Source organism: Oratosquilla oratoria, chromosome 43, assembly GCF_046742065.1.
Source record: "Oratosquilla oratoria isolate Oo_2021 chromosome 43, ASM4674206v1, whole genome shotgun sequence".
Classification (NCBI taxonomy): Eukaryota; Metazoa; Arthropoda; class Malacostraca; order Stomatopoda; family Squillidae; genus Oratosquilla; species Oratosquilla oratoria.
In genome coordinates, this window is record NC_134819.1 from 29,710,435 (window position 1) to 29,726,907 (window position 16,473).

Genomic DNA, 16,473 nt, shown 5'->3' on the forward strand with positions numbered 1-16,473 from the left:
TGTTACTTGTTGGTGCGGTTATACACGTTTTATCGTGTACACCGCACGTGGGACGGGCGCAGCTGACAGATAGTCTGTACGGTGTGGTCTAGGTGTAATATGTTGTATCAGATGTTTGTGTTTGGCGTGCAGTTTTTCTAGGTGTCTTGAGTGAAGTTTGTGTTTGTGTTGGTTGAGTGGACGGATGTTGGAAATTTGGTGTAGAGACTCAGTGGTTCTGAAGTCGCTCCATCGCGAGCCCGTGATGAACTGGACAGCGGCATTCTGAACCTTCTGATGCTCGTAGTTATTGGTGGCACATGTCAGCTGGCTTAGTCCCGGGGACTGGCACAGAATCGGTCTGACGAGGGCTAGGTACAATCGACGTTTGGTTCTCAGTGTTGCAGTTTTGAAGCGTCTGAGCTTACCCAGCACAGCCCTAGCCTTCGCTCCCTGCTTGCGGAAGTGTGGGGTCCAGGTAAGGCCATTATCAAGTGTGCTACCCAGCACACGGGTATGGTCCTTCGCTGGGATGTTTGTGTTGTTTATTTTAAGAGGAGTGTTTGTGATTGTTCTGTTGGTTCGTTTGCAGCGGAAGTGTACAGCATTGCATTTCGACGCGTTGGTCTTAATGCGCCACTGTTGCTCCCACGCGTGTGCTCCGTCTAGGATGTTTTGCATTACGTGTAACGCTCCCTGCAGCGTTTTGTGTCTGCTTATGTGGTTAGTGTCGTCCGCATACGAAAGAGTTAGAGCCTGGTTGCGAGGATAAGCCGGCTCTGGCAGGTCATTCGTATATAGATTGTACAGAGTGGGGGCAAGGACTGACCCTTGCGGCACTCCAGCCTTCGGCACAAAAGGTTGGGACAGACAGCCCCGCCACTTTATTCTAATTGACCTGTCGTCCAGGTAGTTGCAGAGCAACCTTGTGAACGGCAGGGCAAAGTCGAAGTTGTGGTACAATTTGTACTTAAGGCCCTCGTGCCAGACAGCATCGAATGCCTTCTCCACATCCTTACAAACCAAAATGGCCTTACCAGGGCGACCGTCTGGCGGTCTTTGAACCCATTGAGTGATTATGGATATTACGTCTTCTGCACCGCGCCCCGGCCGAAAACCAAACTGGCAGTCCCTCAGCACATTCTCCGTCTCTAGGTACACGGTCAGGCGGCGGCTTAAGACGTGCTCTAACACCTTTCCAAAGTACTCCAGAAGGGAGATGGGCCGATATGAAAGGGGGGCGGAGGCGGGTTTCTGGGGTTTAGGAATGAGGATGGTATGGGAGGCCTTGAATAGTTGTGGGAAGTACCCAGAGGCTAGTGAGCTGTTATATAGTGTCGTCATGTGTGAGATTATGTTGTCTGGCATACGTTTGAGTATGTGTGCATCGATGCCTGAAGGGCCAGGGGATTTTAGTTTTAGTGCCGAGATAACCCCCTTTACCTCCTCCAAAACGATGGGGCAGATAAGGTGATCATCTTCATCTAACTGAGAGAGATCAACAGTCTCGTCGGGAATGAGGTCACTACAGCTGTTCATGAATGAGTTAACACTGTGCAAGGTGCTAAAGCAATGTGGTCCTTGCACAGGATGGGGCTTAAAGACCTCACTCCATGCTGACGCCAGAAGGTCAGCTTGGTGTTGGGGGGAGTGTGCAGAGTGGTTAAGATGGTTGATGACCTTGGGTGGAGGCACAGAGCACTCCTCCAGCTCACGTTTGAGGGTCCTCCAGAACTTGGAAGGGTCCTTCTCACAGGCGCCGGAGAGCGAGGCCATCAGTTGCTCCTCTTCTCGATGTGAATCGATGTAGAGGGACTTCCTCAGGCTACTCTGTAGCCAGTGCATGTCTCTTAGGATGGCTACACGGGCCTCTAGGGGTGCTTGTAATAGATCTGTAGATCTGTTTTGTAGTGCAATGCGTAGTCTGTTAGTGCGCATAGAAGCGGTGAACGTGGCAATCTTTCGGTGCTTTGTTCTAGGAATGTGCTTTTTTACAGCGTTTTTGACAAACTTTGTAAGTGAGCGCCATTCCTGCTCTATCGCCGCTTGTGGAGTGTTGTCCATGTTTGTGTTGGTGTATGTCGTGAGAGTGTTTTTGAAGCCTTCCCAGTCGGCCTGACTGTAACGTAACCGAGGCTCACTGGGGATAAGGATGGGTGAGGTGGAGATGCGAAGGATTAAGGGTATGTGGTCTGAGAGGGTGGGGGCACCGGGTGAGATAGTGGAGTTGAGGAAGAAAGCTCGGCTGTTGGAGAACACCAGGTCGGGCTTACCCTGCAATCCATGACCTATGAATGTGGGAAAGTCCGGACCTAGGAACTTCAGCCGGTGAAGTATAGTAAGAGAGTGTAGTTGCCGACTCACTGAGCTGCTGTTGTGCGTTCCAGGGCTCCAAGCAGCATGACTGCAGTTGAAATCGCCAATGAAGAAGGTTGGGATTTTGTATGACATCACCTTGGCAATGTCAACAAAGGGGAGGAAGGGGATACGGGGAGGGCGGTAGAGGGTACAGAGGAGGATGGGACCGCGAGTGGTGCTTAACTTGATCGCGAGCATCTGCTCATAATGAAATTGATCAAGTATAGTTGCCTGGAGGGACTTCCTGGCCAAAATACAGACGCCCGAGTGCAAAGCAAGACCCCGACTCCAAGTGTTGAAGCCTTGAATCTTGGGAAGTGAGTCGGGGGCTGGATCACCCATCGAAGTCAAACAAATGACATCAGGACCGTGTCTGGCAATCTCTAACAAGGTGCTGGTCCTTTGTGGGGCCCAGTGACGAACGTTCTGGTAGAACACACGTAAATCCAATCTATCCATAGGAATAGTTGTCTTCAGTGAGTCCTACTAGCTGGAGGGAGTTTTAAGAGGAAGCTTAGTTAGCCTTAGGGGCTTGGAGGGTAAGCACTTCGCTGTCGAAGGAGGAGGAGGATGCACTACCACTAGACTGGACAGTGTCTGGAATAGTGCTGGTGAAGGGGATTATGTCCCGCAGCGTCTCCTTTGTGAGTTTCGTCAGGTTCAACTTAGGCCTCCCAGTCGAGCTGGCTCGTGGTATGGCCACACGGCGCGGGAGCTCGGAGGAGGATTTGTTTGCCCCTGACGAGGAGGAGCGGGGGCTTAGGATTGGGGAGCGTGAACGGTTGCTACGTTGGTAGGATTCATGTCTGTATGCCCTGGACTTGGGGCGTGATAGCCTGGGGTTAGGTTTAGGTTCTTGCGCAGCCTTCTTGGGGCAGGTGGAGGAGGAGGAGGAGGAGGTGGAGGAGGAGGAGGAGGAGGAGGAGGAGGAGGAGGAGGAGGAGGAATCAGAGGGAGGGGGTGTGGAAACAGAGGGAGCGGTGGTGGGAGGGGTAGGGGCTGGGTGAGGATAGGATGGGTTGTTGGGACCAAAGGGAATAGCCTCTAGGACGTGAGGTGGAATGGGGAAGGCAGGTAAGCCCAGGTGAGTGAGTGCTGTGGACAGCACTTCCTGCACCTGCTCCTTGCTCCTGGACATGAGCATTGCCGAATAGACAATACTCAGAGCAAGTACTTGAGCGTCCCTCGCCTGGTTGCACCTTTCGTCTCCAGAAGGACACTGGAGATTACCAGCTGCCTCCCTTTCCAGGGTGCTGCCGATAATTGATGCAACCATGTTAGGGACTTCGGTACAGGTGGAGGGCCTGCTCGCATCCTGGCGAGAACGCTTGGACTTCGTCCTCTGCGTCCGCTGCTCCTTGGGGGCGCAAGAAGGCTCCTGGTCAGGGGCGGCAGCTGGGGAGCTAGCCCTCCTCTTTACACCTGGGTGGGTTCTGGGTTTGGGGGTGGGGGGTTGAGGGATTTTGCCTTGGGATGGGGAGGAGGGAGTGGGGGTGGAGGAGGAGGAGGAGGGGGAGGGGGAGGAGGAGGAGGAGGAGGAGGAGGAGGAGGGGGTTTTGGTTTTAGGACGAGGATTAGAGGGTTGCGCAGGTTGGGGGCGGGTGTTGGGAGCTGACCTAGCCACCGGTTGAGCAGGCTGCGCTGTGTCAGCCGCCTTTCTCCTTTCCGGGCATTCTGTCCTGACTAGCCGCCGCTGCCCTATTTAAGGGTCGCTCGCGGCTCAGCGTAGTTGGCAAGAGAGGTCGCTAGCCGCTCGAGAACCATTTGCTGGCTCCTGATTGGCTAGCTCATATTCACCTCTTGCCAACTATGGGAAGTGTGTGACCGCCTGTGGCTGCGTCACTACAGTGCCGTCTCTTTTTTCCTCCAGACATCAAATCTTCGCCCTAAATTCGTTATGTATCTTGTGAAAAATTACACTTGCTTTTTTATCTCTATTAAGTTTACTTTTTTAAAGTTTTAACTATGACCTCTTGTTTACCTTTCTTCCCATATCAGCAAATCATCTGTCCATTTTGTCCATACTCTCATATCTAAATTTTATTATCTTTATGTCACCTCTCTTCGCTTACCCAATGTGGGAAGATCCATTTTCTCAATAATTTCTGCTATGTCTTGTTGCTTAGACTTGAAATCAAATTTGTTGCCAGCCTTTGTATGATCTTTTGGTAATTTTTTTCGTTATGTCCTTTTCCATGTAACGAAATGCTGCCCTTATATTCTTCAATAAATAATATGTCTCCCCTGTTATTTTCTATATTTGAATTTCTGTCGATAAATCCTCCCTTAACAATTTCTACTCTGGCCCATATCCTTTGTTTAAGCTAGTGATTAAATTTCCTTTCAATATTGTGTCGTTGTTCTTTTTCTACTTAGGCCTAGTTTGAAACTTTTACATTTCTTTTGATCGACATTTATTTTCTACTCTGACTTCACTCATAAACCGGTCTTCCTGTCGTAGTTTACAATCCTCTGTTTTTCTCTCTCTTAATAATCTTGGCGTCGTCTGAAATAAGTTTGCATAGCTATCTATTCTATTAATCACATCATTTATATATAGTAGGAACATTACAGGTGCCAGTAGTGAGTCCTGTGGTACTCCACTAGTCACTCCTTTCTAGTCCGACTTTTCATCTTTTAATAATGTTCTCATAGGTCTATCACTTAAGGAGTCTTACCTATTTCAATATATTCTCTTTAAGGCCTCCCACGTTTTCTAACTTCCATATCAGTCTTTTGTGTGGGTACGTTCTCAAATGCCGTTTCCAAACCTAGGAATACAAATCGATCCATTCGTCCCTCTCATGCATCTCGTCTACCATCCTGCTCTTGCCTCAACGGGGGAGAAGAGGCGGAACCGGACCAGATACCCTCCTCGATCCCTTACGCCTTGTACCGGTACAATGTTATGGACGCTGAACTGCCCGTTGTTGAGTATTTTCATACATACGTAACACGTATAGAATATTGTTTGCACGGCATAGTATAATGTTTTATATGTTGCTTACACATAGTTATTAATTTTCAAATGTTTTACATGGTTTGCGTGTACGAGTATGTGAAGGTTAATGACAATGATCAGCTTCGATATAGATCAATGACACAATTCAGTATCCATCACACATTGTGTGTAATGTCCATTTATGTGAAGATTCATGCAGGAATGCATGTGCAACTAATCTGCAACTTAGGTAGTATCATCTAAATCAGGGGTTCCCAACCTGGGATACATGTACCCCGTGTGGTACATTTATACTTTCAGGGGGTACATTACATCTGAGAGAATTACCACTACTGTACTATACATAATGTAATCTGCATTCAGATTGCATAATGTATTTTTTTAATTTTCCTCATTTTATTAAGCAAATCTTTTACTAGTTATATGAAGAGTAGGGTGAATACCACTTATTTCTCTCTATTACGAAACTTCCTGCGGCCATAATCCGTCTCTGTAAGACTGCGTTTACACCAAGCGGATCGAATCGATTCATTTCATGTAGACTCAACATGATTCATGAATCGTGTCAATTCAAAACACTAGTTTCAATGTACCCGTTTACACCAGGCGAATCGGCAATCGCCTAGTGCAATAAACGTTTACACTGAAACTAGTGTGGTGAATCAACACGCTTCATGAATCGTGCTGATTCTTCATGAATTGAATCGATTTGATTCGTTTTGTGTAAACGCAGCCTAAAAGATGTGAGACATGTCGACTAAATGATTGTTGTGGGTAATTATATATATATATACTGTATATATATATATCCTCCCCCACCCCCAACCCCCTTACCCCGTGACCTCTGAGATCCCTTTTGTCTGACCTGATCTTAGGCCAATATATACATCGGTCAACCCCAACTTATCACTTTCTCTCTTCCCTTTAAATGTAAGTCTTCTTGTCTCCGTATTTATTTGCATTTATATTGTATCCCTCATATTTTACTTGCACACAATTGTCATCTTTACTATATGTAATTTTTGTATTTTTGTCTCCATTACAGTAACTATGTAATTTTTGTTATTTCAGTTTACTCTTGAAAATGTCTTCATCAAGACGAAACATTGAGCTCAAATAAGAAAAAAAATGGAAGAATATAGAGAGTTAATTTCAATTCACCCGGTTAATGGCAAATCTCTAATCAGGAAAATCGAGAATACAAAGACAAAACTGAATAACTACAACAATGCTGTCCGTTTGACAAATGCTGAGGTAAACGATATTGCTTGTGACAATGTAACAGCCTTCTGGATTGGAGGAAAAGGTGGAGAAGAAAAATTATTGGTGCATGGATTTAAAGTCACGCCCATAAGGAGTGGCACTTATTTGAGAAGTAAGAGGTGATTGGATGAGAAAAAATAGTGACGTCAGGCAAAGGTGGCTTGGCCTATGATATGGGGATCTCGACAGAGAGAGAGAGAGAGACTCTGGGTGTAACCTAAGACAGTGTAAATATAGTAAGAAGAAAAAGAAGAAAATTAAATAACTTTACTTAACCTAAGGACTTGACTGAAGTATGAGAAGTACAAGGCATGGGGCCTACTGAATAAGATGAACTAGGAAATTAGTGCTACTGACGTAACGAAGGCATGGGGCTTTGTGACGAGGGAATTACGAGAATGTCGTCCATTCATTATTACTTTACCACGTTTTCCAACTTTATGTTATTTCGCTGCCATCATCACAGTCCATTATACTGTCCATCACCCACCTAAATCTTAATATTTTCTTTCAGCTTGTTCTCAGTAAAATGTACTATGTCTGACACTTTTTCTTTTAAATCTTTAATCTTGATGAAATAGATATATCATTATTGTAAGTCACTTCCATCGTTTCAGTTCGTTGCCTTTCTTTCCATTTCATCTCGTTTTTCCGATATAATTTCCTCATCTTTTGGTCTACCACTTTCCATTAAAACTCTGTCCTCTTGTGCTTGTTCATCTGTTTTATATTTTTGCGCTATTAGTTTTCTTGTTTAATTTCTCTTCCTCTGTTAGTTTTTCTCCTTACGCAAACATTCTTGCACTCGTCCTTCTGAACCATTTTTCGTGCCTTCTTAATGATCTTATTCATCGTGCCTTGCAATTTAAACTTTATTTTCATTTGACATGTACCTCCTTGTACATATATACCTGACTTAAATACTTCTTATGTCTCTTTATGGTCCTTCCCATCATCCACGATTTAATTTTGTTTAGAATTTCTTTTGCTCTGTCTTTCTTTTCTTTCTCATTCTGTTTTTGCTAAAAGTGTTTCACTTTCCACACAATCACTGTAATACATTCATGTGTATCTACTATCTCACATCATTGTTTCTCTTTTCTTAAGTACCTTAATCCCTTCCTTTACCATATAAAAATGTGTAGATAATTTCTAACATCAGTCCCTCCTTTTTATCACCTTCCTTACCATCTATGACACCACCTCCTCAGATTAATTTTGCCCCATTGGCCTGGCCTTTTCCCTCTTATTACGGCTAACATCAGGATATTTGATAAATTTTCGGTGGCAGAGGACTCCATTTCAGTGTTAAGTAAGGTCTATCCTAATATAAGTCGTTTTCTTTGTTTTATCATTATTATAATATCACGTTTTCTTTCTTTCCTGCAGCAGTAGCTGAGTTGCACCGGTTGTGGTTACTAAGGGGGTTTTACACAATCAAACATGTTGGCCAACTCGCTCATCAAACCAACAACACAACATGCTCGAAGAGTTGTTACATGCTCAGACCAAATAGACAGACCTCAGTCGGTGGCATGAGGAGAAGGGGCAACATGTCTTTACTCAAGACGAGGTGATGACAATTGGGATCGTGATTGCCCTCAACGAAAAGAAAAGGTGTTCAAAGTGGACAAAGGACTGGTTACTGAAAAAGGACCACATTTCTCATACCAACTTATGAAGGAGCTGAAATTACACCCTGATGATTGATGCAACTATATGTGCATGCATGGACGAATCAACATATGTAGAACTTCTGAATTTGGTCACTCCATTCATTACTTGTTTACTTACTTAGTTTACTTAGTGAAGTTCCGAGGTCGATCCTCACAGCTGTAGTGGACTACCGCTGCTGCCAGTCCTGTTGTCCCTCCTCGTGAGGGTCAGTTGGTCTGGTAGTGAGTTAGGAGAGAACCTACTGATGGCGGTGTAGCCTGGCACTGGAGGCTCATCTGGCACCTTCCGCAGGAACCTGTCCAGTGCATGTTTGAAGCTGTCCACCGAGCATTTAGTTTTCTCTCTCACCTCTTTTGGGAGGGCGTTGAAGATTTTTGGACCCTCATGGCCTAGGCTGGTTGCCAGTAGGGTCTTAATCCTTTCCGGGGCTCTTGATGGGAGAGTTTGTCTCTCACACTTACGCCCATGCCTTACACTGTGGTATGGCTTGATTGTTGAGGGCGTGGGGTCTGGAACAAGTCTCTCAAGGATTTTCCATGTGTAAATGGCCCTGTATCTTTCTCTCCTCCTTTGTTGAGAGTATAGACATAGTGCTCCCAGGCGATCCCAATAGTTGAGATCTTGCATCCCTTTGATGTGCCTGGTGTAGTTCCTTTGGACAGCTTCAAGCATCTGGATGTCTCCACGTTTGTGTGGCGACCAGAGTTGGCTACAATAGTCCAGGATCAGTTGAATAAGCAACTTCCAGTGAGTAAGCATCACTTGAACCTCTCTTGAGGAGAAAGTCCTTAGGACCCAGCTGGCCATCCCTCGTGCTCTTTTCACTGACGGCATGATGTGGTGCTGGAAAGTGACATCATCACTTAAGTGAATGCCCAGGCTTTTTACATGGGCTTTGGGTGTGGTTTTCATACCTCTTTCCGTGTGCAGTTCAGTGTTGTCTTTAATGCCTTGGTTTGTGCCATATCTCAAGACCTCAAACTTCTCTTGAAGTATACATACATATATATATATATATATATATAAAAATATATACATATATATACACACATATATATATATATATATATATATATATACACATATATATATATACACATATATATATATATATATATATATATATATATATATATATACACATATATATATATATATACACACACATATATATATATACATATATATATATACATATATATATATATATACATATATATATATATATATATATATATGGTTATCTCTGCATCTCACCTACTGCCCTGGGTCAGAAGCAATGCAGCAAGACACAACACTTCCACAGCAAGGCTGCTTCATTTAATTGGTGACCCCCCCCCCCTCTTTGTCCCCGCATGCAGGAGAAAAAAAAAGGGGGGGGAGAAATCCTTTCGGGCTGCATCAAAATATTATTCACACATACTCCCTATCCCCTCCATCTCCCACCCACTCCTTGCCATGCATCACAGCATCATCCATATACAACCATCCTCCACTCACCCCTATCCTCTGTTTTTCCCTTTCTTCCATAATTAACAGACATCCCTTCTTTCCCAATGACCCTTTTACCTCATCCATTTCATCCTTGGTCACCCCTTCATGTTCACTCCATCCACCTCTGCCTTCCACACTTCTTTTACTAATCTTTCTTTACTCATTCTTTCCATGTATCCAGACCATCCCAAATACTCCTTCATCAATCCTATCTCCCAACTCCCTTTCCACCCCTGTTATCCTCCGCACTTCCTCATTTCTCACTCTATCCAGCTAAGTACTTACCATACTTTCTTCTCTTTTTGTCTCTTGTGTTCCATGTTTCTGTCCTATGTATATAAAGAAAGACCAAATGTCGACTCACCACCTCCTTGTGGTACCTCTGGGATCAAGCCTGACCAGATAAATTGATACTAAGTGTTTGGTAAGGAATGAGACTGACAGAGTATATTCAGTCACTGTCAAAACTTTCCTCCAGCTATCTGACAATAACTTAATTTTTTTTTTTTTCATGAAAGTGGCAGTTGCTAACAAGACTGACGAGTTAAGCACCATATGAGGACGGAGCCTTTCTTTGTACGACGTTTCGCTTATTACAGCTTTTTCTTGAAAAAGCTGTAATAAGCGAAACATCGTACAAATAAAGGCTCCATCCTCATATGGTGTTTAACTCGTCAAACTTCATTCTTCCCAATCCTAATCCAGTCCCTCAGATTCATGGACCTTCTCAATGGTAGTTGATTGTTACCTGGAAACTGTGGGTCTCTGCAAGAGAGACCTGGGCAACAGTTTGACCGATTTCTCCAACAATAGTGTGTGGTTGTGGGGACAAGAGATGGTGATCTACAGAATCCTCTAGAAAGAGAAGGGGTTAGGACTTCCAGATGTTTTTTTTCTTGGCCCGATTGCTCCCTAACCACTTCCTTGTGGTACTCCATAGGAATGATTCTCACCAGGAAAAATGATGCTGACTGAGACTGACCTTATATTCAGTCACTGGCAAAACTTTCCTCTAATTTAACTATACTTACATTCTTCTCATAACTAACTCAGTCCTCTATTGATAGTGTATAATGATGAGGACAGGAGTTGATGTGATCTTCAGAAGCACCTAGTCACAACCCACACAGCAAGCAGTGTTCGGGTCTGAAGCAACAGAACAAGACACTACACTTCCATAGGAGAACCTAACAACCTTGCTTACCATTTTTTTCTATCTCTTCTTCCCTGTCTTTCATCTCTCTCTTTGTATACCTCTTCCTTCTTCTTCTTTTTTTTTTTTTTTACTATTTCTCTTTTCCTCACTCTCCTCTATTTTCTTTTTCTCTCTCCAAATCTCCCTCCTCTTTCTCATTTTTTCTTCCTCTCTTCATGTGGTAAACTTATTTCTTGGTTTTGTTATATTTAGCCTCTTTTGCTTTTCTCTGCATTGTATGAAATTAATATTTTGAGGTACATGTGTATATAAACAATAGGATATACCTGTTACAACACTTTATAAATTATTATACTGTACATTTGAGAAAAAAAGGTATTTATATTAGTGAAATTCATTTTCCTCTTGCAATTCTGTAATGGTACTTAGTATGGATAGAAAATCTGGACGTCTTGAAGTGTCATCTTCCCAACATGGACGAATTAATTTGGAATAAATGTTGACTGGACAAGGCTTCTCAGCATTTAGACGTATACCTTGCTTGAGGGTCTGAAAATAAATAAATAAATAAATAAAATAAAAATAAGTAAATAAATAAAATAAAAGTTGTAAACTCTGGTATTAATGCCACTCAATGGCAGTGAATGCAGAGGGGAGATTGCATGAAGGGGTGATTGTACTGACAGCATTGCATGGGGCAGAGATTAGGAATTTAAGAGAGGCAGAGAGGAAAAGTTTAAATGTGCTCGAGATGAAATATCTGAGAAGTATGGTAGGGGTTACTAAGTTGGATAGAGTGAGAAATGAGGTGAGAAGGAATGGAAAAAGATGGAGCTAATGAAAGACTATTGGGATGGTTTGGGTACATGAAAAGAATGAGTGATGAAAGATAAGTAAAAGAGGTATGGAAGGCAGAGATGGAGGGAGTGAATTTTCTGTCTTTGGTTTGCCCAATCTGATGTACCATTTTTTTAGCCTCATGTCGATTATTCTCCAATAGAATTCCTTGCTTTTGGTCTCCATTCTCTTCACGTGCTTTTCCTTAGCTTCATCTCTTAGTGTCTTCTCTTTTTCTAATTCCTCAATACTCATTTCTCTTTTTATCCATATCTTATTATAATGTTCACTCCTTGCCAATTTACCAACTTTTTCAAATATGTCTTCTACTACCATTTGTGATCTTAGTTTTATCTTTAGGGGTTGATTTCTTTCCTTAGAATGATGACCAATTCTATACACATAGTTGATGTCCTTCCCTACATCTTGGACTCCATCCTGAATTTCTTTTAGGATTGCTATTACTGTCTCTTTTTCTTCTTTTTCTCTCATGTACCTTGCAAGACCATCTTTTCTTTTAGTCCATATACCACAATACATTTTTTCCTATCCACTGCATCTCTGACCCAATTTGCCTTTTCATTCATTACTTGGGTGATTGTGTCTTTTGCATTCTCCTGCAATTATTGTTGAACTATTTCTTTAAAAGCAATTTCTTTATTTTCTATGTTTTCCTTCCATTTCTTAATCTTTTGGATACTTTCCTCACCTAAGTTCTCTTCGATTTTTTCAGTCATTTCTTTTATTTTGTTAATTACCTCTTTTTTTAAGTTGTCGCTATTGGTAGTATAATTGATTTTCTTCTTTTCATTTTCACTCTTCACCTCTCTTACATTATTTTTTATTTCCTTAATCTTGTTTCTTAGATCCAAGTCAGTTTTCCTTAGGTCAGAAATTTCAATGTTTTCTTGTGCTAGGCAATCCATTAGTTCAACAATTTCCTTCCTAAGTCCATAATTTCATTCTCCCACCATTTCCTATTTTTGCTCATTTCCCTCTCTATCTTTAAGATTTGACTTAAACTCCTCCTTTCATACTTAATGAATCCTGAGAAAGCATCAGTGTGGTATCACTGCGTGGCTGCTGGGGTTTCACAATGATTGTTTATATCGTATTTCGGCGTGGCGCCGCTAGATGACTCTGCTGTGAAGTTGTTGTTTGAATCAGACTTTTTGTTGTTTTGCTTCCTTTTTTTTTTTTTTTTTTTTTTTTTTTTTTTGCTAATTATATCTTATTCCATTTAACTAGCACTGTGGAGATTTCATTTCGGACATCTACGATTTCTCCCCTCCCATTCAATACAAACCAGGTTTCCTTCTTTTCTTGTATATCCTCTTCTTTGGGGCACAATGACGAAGGTGTTGGCGGTTCTGAGGTCCGTTGCTGATGACACTGTGCTTGTAGCAGGATCAGAGGAGGGATTGAGGAAGTTAGTGACAGAGTTTGTGAAGGTGTGTGAAAGAAGGAAGCTGAAGATAAATGTGGGCAAAAGTAAGGTGATGAGATGTACATGGGGAGAGAGTGGCAGCAGGCTGGAAGTGAGCATAAAGGGAGACTGGAGGAAGTGGATAGTTTTAGATACTTGGGTGTGAATGTGGCAGGAAAGGAGGAATGAGGTGGAGGGAGAATGTAGATTGAGAGAAACGAGTAAATGCCTTGGTGGATTAAAAAGTGTAATGAGAAATAGACATCTGGGAATGGATGCTAAGAGAAGGTTATATGAAGGAGCGATTGTGCTGACAGCACTGTAAGGGGCAGAAACATGGAACACAGGGAGGAAGAGAGAAGTTTGAATATGTTTGAGATGAAATGTCTGAGAAGTATGATAGGGGTTACTAGGCTGGATAGAGTGAGAAATGAGGAGGTGAGGAGGAGAACAGGGGTGGAAAGGGAGTTGGGAGATAGGGTTGATGGTTTGGACACATGGAAAGAATGAAAGAAGAAGGATTAGTAAAAGAGGTATAGAAGGCAGAGGTGGAAGGAGTGAATATGAGGGGGCGTCCTAGGATGAGATGGATGGATGGGGTAAAAAGGGCATTATGAAAGAGAGGAATGTCTGTTGAGGAAGGATGGGAGAGGACAGAAGATAGGGCTGAATGGAGAAGGGTTGTGTATGTATGATGCTGTGATGTATGAGGGGGAGTGGGTGGGGGATGCAGGGGTGAGGAAGTATGTATAAGAAATAATTTGGCACAGCCCGAAGGGAATTTCTCCTCATCTCCTTTTCTTTATGAGGGGTCAGAGAGGGGGGTCGCCGAATTAATGAAGCGGCCTTTCTGTGGATGTGCTGTGTCTTGTGACACTGCTTCTGACCCAGGGCAGTGGACAAGGTGCAGGGATGACCCGTCATCCAGGAGGTGCCAAGATGAGAGGGAGGGAGGAGGGTGGAGGGGAGTGGAGTATATAGGGGATGGAATGGGTGGGAATGGTTTCTATGCCTTTTCCTGTTTGGCTACCCTCGTGTAAGGGGGAAAAAGCCTTTGGTATATGTATGTATGTATTACCACCATAGGAAAGTGGGCTCAAATAGTGTAAAAAAAAAAGCTCCAATACAGGTGAAGACATTCAGTACCTTGGAATATTCGGACACTGAAAAGGTGTTGGATGTACATGGTGAAAAATGGCACGTTATACAATTTAAAAAAAATGGTGCACAGTGAGAATTAAAGGTATGGAATTACCTTTATAAGTTTCTCAGCACTGTGTAATAAATGGGGCCAAGGTTGCTGACCATGTGTGAACATTTCCCAACACGTAACACCGTATGACCACACGTCACTTTTATGTGAAAACTTGTTCAATTCAAGGCTCTCTAGGGCATACCTGAAAAGAAAAGAAAAATAAAAGAAACAGAGGAATTCCTTTACTTTTGAAATACATGGTAGAATTCAGGGTTATACTTTAATTTCTCTAAGAATTCAGGATGTAAATTAAATAACTTAAATCACATAAAATTACCAATTCAATGAATCATTTGTTGTCTTGACTTTCATACATATATCAAAGGCTTTTTCCCCCTTACAGGGGAGGTGGCCAAAGTCAAAGGCAATCCACTCCCACCCATTTCATCCCCACATACTCCACTCCCATGCACCACCCCTCCCTCCCTCTCTTGGCTCCTCCTGGATGATGGGTTATCCCTGCATCTCACCCACTGCCCTGGGTCAGAGGCAATGTAGCAAGACAGCACATCCACAGCAAGGCGGCTTCATTTAATTGGTGACCCCCTCTCAGTCCCCTCATTCAGAAAAAGAGAAAATGGAGAGAACTCCTTTTGAGCTGCTTCAAAATACTGTTCACACATACTCCCTCATCCCCCCATTCCCACCCACACCATTCCATGCATCACAGCATCATTCATACATAACCACCAGCCCCTGTCTGGAGTATTGGTTGCATGTTATTGTGGGGTTAAAAGCTGCTCAGTAGCATGCAGCTGATACTTTAGGGTCTATATGGGTGCCCCTACAGACCATATCCACATACTGTCTGTGATAGAGTAAGTCTCTATTCCCTGAGAAATGATGCTACTTTTATTATACTGCGACTGTCCCTACGTTATGGTGTCCCTCCCACTCTTAATAATGTCCTGTACCATTACTCTGAATATTCATTTCCTTTTTTGCTGAACCCTGTGGTAGGGAGAAAGAATACTGCCATAGAGTGTTCCCACTTAAGTCATAAAAGGTGACAAAAAAGGAATGGGGATAGGACTATGTATCCTACTCTCTGTAGCCACAAAGGGGACATTCCTTGACTTTCACTAAGTGGAAACCCTGGAGCCCCACAGTGGCTGACAACAATCCTTGGTACCTCCTACAGATCTCTTCAGGAAGAAATTTTGGACTAGTTTGTATTGAATCAGTGGGACCATTTCTATGTCACTGAATTAAAGCTGTAGGGAGAAGAGAGCAGTTGCTGGTAGTCAGCTCTTCTAGTGCAAAAAAGTGTAATATATACAGTAGATATTAAGAGAGAATACCTTGGGCTAAGTATAGAGACTGAATGTCAGTCCCTCAGGGCTGCATCTCATGAAATTGAGGGGGCTGGATTTTGAAAATGGGTAGCTATTCTGCCCCTCTTGCAGGACCACCAGATGTAGGTATCTTTTACTGGTTTCTTAATGATTCAATTTTTATATAATTTCATGAGATGGGTTGATTTTTATTTTTCTTTTTTTCTTTATGTATTTACTAAAGAGGGTCAATAGATCAAATTTTCATAGTGAGACAAATATGAGTGAAGTTTTTGGTAATAAGCAAGGATGTCTTTTGGGCTTTTGTGGATTTGGAGAAGGTATAAAACAGGGTTGATGGAAAAGCATTGTGGGATGTATTGTTGATATATGGGACAGGGTGATGTCTGTTGAAGGAAGTCAAAAGTTTTTACATAAGAAATAGATCTTGTGTGAGGGTAGAGAATGGAGAGATCCTGGGGTCAGTCCAGAGACGGAGTGTCAACCCCTCATGGGTTTTGAAAATGGGCAGCTTCACTATCCATCTTGCAGGACCACTACATACAGGTACCTTACCATTGGTCTCTTAACAAGGGGACCATCAATATTGTATTTTTCATCTAGTCCTGCAATCCTACAAGATCATAGGTAATAGTTAATTAATTGAATTTATACTATAACATACATAAATACAAATGTATTAATCAAGTACACAATAGCCTTAATGGTTCCTTACCATGCAATTGGTAATGGTCTCTCTGTTTTTAAGATGTAATAGTTCCCTTGGTTGGG

At 42.7% G+C, this 16,473-nt stretch overlaps 1 protein-coding gene and 1 long non-coding RNA gene across 9 annotated transcripts in view; one reads left to right on the top strand and one right to left on the bottom strand.

Annotated features, from left to right (window-relative positions):
- LOC143021816 (uncharacterized) overlaps positions 1-7,201 on the top strand; it is a 29,280-nt gene extending 22,079 nt beyond the window's left edge. Inside the window, exon 3 of the long non-coding RNA XR_012966010.1 lies at positions 6,371-7,201. This is a non-coding gene — a long non-coding RNA (uncharacterized LOC143021816). The remainder of the gene's footprint in view (positions 1-6,370) is intronic.
- Positions 7,202-11,210: 4,009 nt separating this feature from the next.
- The window catches only part of LOC143021890 (tyrosine-protein kinase hopscotch-like), a 73,345-nt gene continuing 68,082 nt past the window's right edge, over positions 11,211-16,473 (bottom strand). For all 8 annotated transcript variants that reach the window (XM_076179692.1, XM_076179696.1, XM_076179698.1 and 5 more), the window contains 3 exons: positions 16,418-16,473; positions 14,408-14,549; positions 11,211-11,438 (listed from right to left, as the gene is read on the bottom strand). The exon at positions 16,418-16,473 is cut by the window's right edge and continues 114 nt beyond it. In XM_076179692.1, coding sequence (XP_076035807.1) covers positions 11,274-11,438; positions 14,408-14,549; positions 16,418-16,473 — 363 coding nt within the window. In that variant the 3' untranslated portion in view covers positions 11,211-11,273. The remainder of the gene's footprint in view (positions 11,439-14,407; positions 14,550-16,417) is intronic.